Source organism: Setaria viridis, chromosome 9, assembly GCF_005286985.2.
Source record: "Setaria viridis chromosome 9, Setaria_viridis_v4.0, whole genome shotgun sequence".
Taxonomy (NCBI): domain Eukaryota; kingdom Viridiplantae; phylum Streptophyta; class Magnoliopsida; order Poales; family Poaceae; genus Setaria; species Setaria viridis.
Window position 1 is genome coordinate 21,538,159 of NC_048271.2, and position 8,220 is coordinate 21,546,378.

General features: G+C 41.8%; 1 protein-coding gene across 2 annotated transcripts; it reads left to right on the forward strand.

Moving 5' to 3' along the window:
• The first annotated feature begins 689 nt into the window (after positions 1 to 689).
• On the forward strand, positions 690 to 4,959 carry LOC117840502 (MOB kinase activator-like 1A). Of its 2 annotated transcripts, none has more exons than XM_072290945.1 (7): positions 690 to 715; positions 3,068 to 3,119; positions 3,413 to 3,521; positions 3,614 to 3,707; positions 3,810 to 3,943; positions 4,051 to 4,214; positions 4,700 to 4,959. In XM_072290945.1, exons 1-7 carry the CDS (start codon positions 690 to 692, stop codon positions 4,772 to 4,774), a joined length of 654 nt encoding a protein of 217 aa, XP_072147046.1. In that variant the 3' UTR covers positions 4,775 to 4,959. The 2 variants fall into 2 exon arrangements, with proteins under 2 accessions (XP_072147046.1, XP_034576902.1); XM_034721011.2 differs by having other exon boundaries at positions 3,071 to 3,119.
• The last annotated feature ends 3,261 nt before the right edge of the window (positions 4,960 to 8,220 follow it).

Genomic DNA, 8,220 nt, shown 5'->3' on the forward strand with positions numbered 1-8,220 from the left:
CTCTTGGCTGCAATTTTGAGTTTTTAAAGAAAAAACATTTTATGTTTGTTCATCGATTGTAATTGAAGTTCCAAACTTCCAATGGAGTTTTCCGGAGATGCATGGATTAGTTTTCCATGTATATGCCTCTCATGCATAACTCAAGTCTATTTTTGGTAGCAATGCACATGTTTGCTTACGTTAATGGAAACACCTGTTTGACTTGGTGTGGACCCCTAGTCATCAATCAGTAAAAGGGAATGTGGGAATCCAAATCAAATCATGGTCTCCGATATGATCCTAAATATAACGAGAGAGATGTGGTGGGGTGGGTCCGGATGGGGAGAAAAAAAGGGTGCATCCGCCAGGCTGGCCAAAGGAGAGGATTGGAGGTTGAGGTTAACCTCTCCGCCCCGCTCCTAGGACCCCACCAAACTACATCTAAAATAACACCTTCTCCACCACCACCGTCGCCATTGCATACTTGCATCGCATCCAACAGCCGCGCGACGAGAATATCAAAAGGAGAGGAGAGGAGCCCCGGGCAAAGGAGAGAATAGAAACCCCACGTGACGACCCTTTCCTGCCTATTTCATAATCTCTCGCGTGCCTGCTCAAGAGCAACACCCCCGGTTCTCGCGTTGCCCTGCTGGTTGGTCTCTTTCTTTCCGTGCCCTGGTTCTTGATCGAGCAGTGAAGGGGAAATTAAGATGAGTCTCTTCGGGCTTGGGAGCAAGTATGGCCTCTTCCTAATACTTCTTGTTCTAATCGGTTGATCTTTTGGTTTTTTCCGAAGCCAATAGGTTGTTATAATGCATGTTGAGTCGCTATTTTTTCCCCATTTAGATCGTTTGTTCTTTTTCATGACTCATTACTTTTCTTGAGAAAATCTGGCTCTAGTAAGTGTCAAGGTTGCATTAATGATTATTATCTGAATCTGTAGAAACATAGAAGGAGAAGGGGGCCACAAGCTAATAGTTTTGACCTAGGGAACAATAATGCTTGCACGTTCTCTCTTGGCTGTAATTTTGAGTTTTTTAAAGAAAAATATTTTATGTTTGTTCGTCGATTGTAATTGAAGTTCCAAACTTCCACCGGAGTTTTCCGGACATGCATGGATTAGTTTTCCGTGTATATGCCTTCCATGCATAACTCAAGTCTATTTTTAGTAGCAATGCACTTGTCATGATTTATACATCATCAACTGAATACACATGTTTGCTTACAATAATGGAAGCACCTGTCTGACTTGGTCTGGCCCTCTTGTCGTCAGACAGTAAAAGGGAGCGTGGAGATCCAAATCAAATTATGGTCTCCGATATGATCCTAAATATAATGAGAGAGAAGGAGAGATGTGGTGGGGTGGGTCTTGATGGGGAGAAAAAAAAAAGGTGCGTCCGCCAGGCTAGCCAAAGGGGGAGGAGTGGAGGTTGAGATTAACCTCTCCGCCCCGAACCTAGGATCCCGCCAAACTCCATCTAAACTAACACCTCCACCACCACCACCGTGGCCATTGCATACTTGCATCGCATCCAACAGCCGCGTGACAAGTTAAATATCAAAAGGAGAGGAGGGGAGCCCCGGGCGGAGGAGAGAATAGAAACCCCACGTGACGACCCTTTCCTACCTATTTCATTATCTCTCGTGGGCCTGCTCAAAAGCAATACCCCCAGTTCTCGCACCACCTTGCTGGTTGGTCTCTTTCTTTTCGTGCCCTAGTTCTTGATGGAGCGGTGAAGGGGAAATTCAGATGAGTCTCTTCGGGGTTGGGAGCAAGTATGGCCTCTTCCTAATACTTCTTGTTCTATTCTGTTGATCTTTTTGATTTTTCGAAGCCAATCGGCATATATGCATGTTGAGTCTCTAACCCCCCTCCCACCATTTAGATCATTTGCTCTTTTTCAGGACTGATTGCTTTTCTTAAGAAAATCTGGCTCTGGTAGGTGTCGAAGGTTGCATTAGGTTACGTTTGGATGTTGATATTCAGCCTTGGAATTGAGAATTGGTATTGGCTAACTCCAATACCTACTGTTTGGATGGTTTGGAATTCGGAATTGGAATTCAGAGCCAATGCCAACTGGTATTTACCGCACCTGCAGCTCGTCACCCTCAATGCCAAGCACTTCCCCTCTGTTTCGCGCTGAATTCGCCTCCCCATCGAAAAGAAACAGTTGCCCGCTCCCCTGACGCAACAAGCACTTCCTTCGCTTCTCCTCGCCGGCGGTGGCGCGGCGACCCTTCTCTTCTCCCTCACTAGTGGCAGCACAGCGGCCCTTCTCTTCTCCTCGCCTGCGGCGGCGCAGCGGCCCTTCTGTTCTCCCTCGCCGGTGGCGGCGTCCCTTCTCTTCTCCCTTGCTGCCGGCGGCGCCCCTTCTCTTCTCCTCGCCTGGTGCCCCTTCTTTCTCCCTCACCGGGCAGCACCCCCTTCTCTTCTTCCTCCACTTCCTCCCCGGCGGGGTCCTCCATCTCCCTTTGCTGGTGTACACCGCGCTGCAGCAGCGTTCCTCCACCGTGGCCCTCCTTCTCGCCAACATGTCGAAGCAGTAGGAGGTGGAGGCGCAGGTGAGGACTCGGTGAGGAAGAGGAGGACTCGATGGAGAGAAGAAGATAGTCAATGCCAAATTCTATTATATGCACATCCAAACAAGAATTGGTATTTGAAGCCTCCTTGAATTCCATCTAGCAATTACATGTACATCCAAACAATTATTTTGGTATTGTGAACCATTTCCAAAACTAGGCTGAATTGGTATTGGATTCAATTCAATACCAAGCCCTACAATATCGACATCCAAATGAAACCTTAATGATTATTATCTGAATATGTAGAAAACATAGAAGGAGAAGGGAACGACAAACTAATGGTTTTGACCTGGGGAACAATAATGCTTGCACGTTCTCTCTTGGCTGCAATTTTGAGTTTTTTAAATAAAAAACATTTTATGTTTGTTCATCTATTGTAATTGAAGTTCCAAACTTCCAATGGAGTTTTCCAGACATGCATGGATTAGTTTTCCGTGTACATGCTTTTTCTTGTTCGGCTATACGTATCTGATCAATCTTTGTGTGGATGCACCTTATTCATGAGCAGGAATCAAAAGACATTCAGGCCTAAGAAGAATGCACCGTCCGGAAATAAGGTTATCTTTGATATTTTCATAAATTGTTTATGGCACCTTGTTTTATTATTTGTGATCATAATTCATAAACTCCCTCTGATCGTCCTAGAAAGAAAAGAAAAGGTAAGGGATTTGCCGCATGAAAGTAGAGAATTGCACGATTGGAGTCTTTTAAAAATATAAGACAATCAAAATTATACGAGAACAGTTTGCTGACAGGCTCTCGTAAAATGCAGAGCAATACTTCTTTTCTGCCAATATAGTGGAGGACTAAGGAATTTCTTCTTCCCTTTTTGTTGCTGTGTTTGATGCAGGGTGTGCAGCTGAAAAAACACATAGATTCAACCTTAGGAAGCGGAAATTTGAGGGATGCGGTTCGGTTGCCACCAGGGGAGGATCTCAATGAATGGCTAGCTGTTAATAGTAAGTTTTGCATTACTCATATGTTAAGAGGAAAAGGTGTACCATGCAACTGTGTCCTATGTGCTGATCATATAGCTGTTGATTCTTCACAGCTGTTGATTTCTTCAATCAGGTGAACATCTTGTACGGCACTCTGATGGAATTCTGCACACCAGCTACATGCCCAACAATGTCAGCAGGACCCAAGTAAGATATGTGCCCTCTTTGGGAGAGGAATGTGGTCTCAAATACAAAACTCCTGATCTGGTTCACAAGAGTTTGACTGGTGATAATAAATCCTTTTTCCAGGTTTGAGTACAGGTGGGCTGATGGGGTGCAGATCAAGAAACCGATTGAGGTTTCAGCGCCCAAATATGTGGAGTACTTGATGGACTGGATAGAGGCCCAGCTTGATGATGAATCCATCTTCCCTCAGAAAATTGGTACTACAACTTATTTGATTTTGATACTATCTTGTTAAGAAGTCATATATCAATTCAACGATAGTACCTCATTTATGTGGATTGATTGCCTTCAACCATCCATGCAGGAACCTCTTTTCCACAAAATTTCAAGGAAGTTGTGAAGACGATATTCAAGCGTCTTTTCCGTGTTTATGCCCATATTTACCACTCACACTTTCAGAAGATTGTGAGCCTAAAGGAAGAGGCACACCTTAACACCTGCTTCAAGCATTTTACGTTGTTCACCTCGGTATGCTGCCTCTTTATTCTCCCCTTGATCCTTCTGCCTTTTTTGAAGCAAATGGTAGGAACTCTGCCTTTCAATTAAGTAGGATAGAGTTATAAAAACAGGTTTTAGTTCTAAGATACAAAAGATAAAGGTGCTCCCACACACTGGCAGCTCCAACATGAGCACTATACAGCACCATCTCATGGTAAAATATTTTCCGTGAATGATGCGTTCTGATCAGTTAGAAAGAAGAGTTTTCATTTGTTTGTAGGAAAACCAAAGAATTTCAAAAATGATATGGAAGTATAGAAAAGTTATTGATAACTTTCATTCTTGCCATTTCGTCATGCATTTTTTTGACATGTATACCCTTTCACGTCAGTGAGTGTGACATCTTTTCCAACAGAATTATTTCAGGTGCAAGCCGAAAATGTTTATTGATTGAATTAATCAATTAATTCTTGTCCTTTTCTTTTTTTTTTGAATCGGTTTCGTTCTTTGTGCAGGAATTCAAGTTGATCGACAAGGCTGAGCTTGCACCGCTTATTGATCTAATTGAATCCATTGTTTCAGTTTGCTGAGAGGGCATCGATGATTGTTCAGATCGTTCTCGTTCTTTTATTTTGTTATAGTCAAGTGTGCAGAAAGAGTGAGGGAAAGGCTAAAAATGTTATTTTTTCTTTGTGTAACGTTTGGCGTTTGCTCTAAGAGTGAGACCAGACCATGCTTGTCTTGTGAACTCCTGGAGAAACTATTTGGGTATCCACTTGGGTGACTCTCTTAACCATGCTGATGTACCCTGTTTACAACTAGCAGGAATTTTCTCTACCTAAAGATATTTCCTCTCGGAACAACGTATATCAAGTTGTAGTTGGATCTATATGAACATTAGGGTTGGTAGAACTGCTATTTATAGGCCCTATTTGATTCTGCTTATATGGAGCTCACTTATCTGGGAATTAGGATTGTCTGGTAAGCCAGCTGTATGGAGAATATGTTGTTAGAATACTACATACTTGATTCAAAATCCAAGTCTATACTTAAAGAACAATGGAATTGCATCTACCAGTAACCTACAAGTGCATCTATCTAGGAAAAAAAATTAGAATTGCAACTACCGTTAACCTACAAGTCCATCCGTCCGCACGTTATTTCCAAGATTTTGAGCTAAGCGGATTGTCTGCTAAACGGGGAATAAGCAGACAGTTTGGGTCGGTCTATGTTCGCTTGTAAGCGAGAAATAATCGGAAACAAACATGGCCTTAGTGGGATATACGATATACAATTGTTTTTTCTTTTCCTATTATTTTACTAAGAATAAATAGTGAAATTTAGTGTAAGAACTAAAATTTGAAGTATCAGGAATGTCCGCCTAGAACTTTTCATGAAAAACAAGAAATAATTTTTGACGTGAAAACATTTTCTATGAAATGTTGAAATTCAGACTAGCTTTTTTGACTTTTTGCATCATCCAATTCATACATAGTTGTTTATTATTACATCATCATTCAATGGAGTGTTTGAAAAGTGATAATGGTAAAAGGTTGCAGGATAACTCATCAATCAATAGTCTAAAATGAAACCGTTGGCCATTCTTGGCATAGACCACCATTGCCACCACAGCATGACATGTCGTCCATTTCTATCTCCTTTTTGCAATAGCTTGAAGGTAGTAGCTATATAGAATCTTTGAAGAAAAATCCATCAATATTTTCTACACTATCATCTACATCTAATGGCGGATCTCCTAACATCCTTCTCTTCTTCAACCTTTCTCGGAGTTGAATGTTTCTCTACACCATACCCCTCCTCCCGTTCATTCAACCCACGTGGGCTAGCACCATGTCTCGTAGCTTTCGCTAGAAGCAACACCCATTGAACCCCTCCACCGTGCACTACTTCACGCAACCTTCATTTTCTCTCTTCTAGTTTTCTTCTTCGACTCCATGACTACGGGCTTGTTTGGTTGTTGCCTGCCAGGCAACTCGCCGGCCAGGCAGCACCATCCAACCTCAGGCACTCAAAATCCAACGCGTGGGGTTGCTACCTGAGCCAGGCAGGTCTCCCAGGACCTGAAGCAAACAAGCCCTACATGCTTCCCCCTTCCATCGTCTCTTGTAGCTCTATTGTTGTATCAATGCCCACCATCCATTTCCTTCTAACCACTATACAAGCAAAAGGTCCTTATTGGTGGCTCAAACCATCGCTGGATCAATGACTACTGCCTAGTCCCTTCTAACTAGTACGAGTATGACATTCCTATTGTCAATCTCATCCAAACGTCGCCCAACCAGTGGCGGAAGCAAGGGGTGGGCAGGGGCAAAGCAGCCCCCAAACATGCAAGTTTCCAAAAACAAATGACTAGGTTTTGAAAATTTTAACATTATTGGCCTCTCTCTCCCGTAACAAGAAAAAATTTGAGTTTTCTGACTCTGCCTCTACGTCCAACTCTATTATAGTTAGCTATAACCATGTATCATGTTATTCCGCTTGTATTGGCAACCATTGCTACCGTCAATCTAGTGACCTCCGCATTACATTACCACGCCCACAAAATCCCCTCAAAGTCGGAAGCTCTAACCCTAGCCCAACCTCATCGACTCTCTTGGCGTTTGTCGAAGAAAAGATAAGAGAGTATGATCTTTGAGCGAATCATATTGGTATGATATTGGACAAATATTCTTTGCTAAATATTTTACCATGTACTTTTTCTGTTTCAAATTGTAGATCATTTTAGCTTTTCATAGATTTTGTGATGCACCTACTCCCTCCGTCCCAAAATATAGCTACGTTTAGGCTTTTCTAAAGTCAATATCTCTAAAAATAATTTATTTCAAATGAAAAAGATTACATATTATAATAGTTGGTTCATAATAAATCTGCTAATATTATTTTTATATTATTATTCTTTACGTAGTGTTGATAAAATTTAATTTTTGAAAAATATAAACGAAGTTATATTCGGGGACGGAGAGTTAGATCCCGTCATATGCAGAACGCTATCGACAAATACGTTGCCTATGGATAAAACCTATAAGCACAACAAAGCTACGATGACTTGTCGGTTATCTCTCATTGTGAAAACTTGGCGAGGTTGCTTTTTTTTTGGAGGAGCCGGTAGTTCCATGATGGTGATTACATCTAGTTCCAAACTCCAAGGGCATTACACAGTTTTTATCAATGTGTGAGAAGTTTATAGAGATTGATGAGCGCATGATACATAATTCATCGGTTTGCGACAAGAGATATATAGAACTTGATGACTTGCTACACCCGGAGCATCGGAGAAGGCTTCCATGTGCATTGACACACGAAGCTGTACGAGCTGACGGAGAATGTACTCCCTCCGTCCTATATCGCCGTTCGTTTTGGCTTTTTTAATCCATAATAAATATGTTATGCATCTAGAAAAGTCAAAATATATTATGTAAAAGTTAAAATGAATAGTAATTTAGGACATTTGTCATGTATTTATAGAAAACCTAAGGGCGTGTTTGGATACTAGGGGCTAAAATTTAGCTTGTCACATCGGATGTTCGAATGCTAATTAGGAGGACCACTAATTATAAAACTAATTGCAGAACCCTAGACTAATTCGCAAGACGAATCTATTAAGCCTAATTAATCCATCATTTCTGTAGCACCACATTGTCAAATTATGAACTAATTAAACTTAATAGATTTGTCTCACGAATTACATTTCATCTGTGTAATTAGTTTTGTAATTAAATTATATTTAATACTCATAACTAGTATCTAAAAGACAGAGAACTTTATCCTCCTGAAACTTACTAAAACGAATAATAACAGGGGTAGTACGTTCGAATCAGCGCGGACGACTACACGAGGACTTCACGTTCCAGTTATCCTCGTCGTTTGTGTGTGTTTCTGACGTGGATGGCCCACACTTGTTTGCGCGGCTGTCCGTCTCCATCCCGTTGCCTTCTCCACTCTCCACCACCCATGGCCGTCCCTCCCGTTCCGTTCTGACCACCAGCCATCCACCCGGCCCCACGTATCTTCCTCT

Coding starts and splice junctions, on each gene's coding strand:
- LOC117840502 (XM_072290945.1), top strand. CDS start 690: ATGAGTCTCTTCGGGCTTGGGAGCAA. Junction 3,944..4,050: donor CATCTTCCCTCAGAAAATTG/GTACTACAACTT, acceptor CCATCCATGCAG/GAACCTCTTTTCCACAAAAT. Junction 4,215..4,699: donor ATTTTACGTTGTTCACCTCG/GTATGCTGCCTC, acceptor TTCTTTGTGCAG/GAATTCAAGTTGATCGACAA.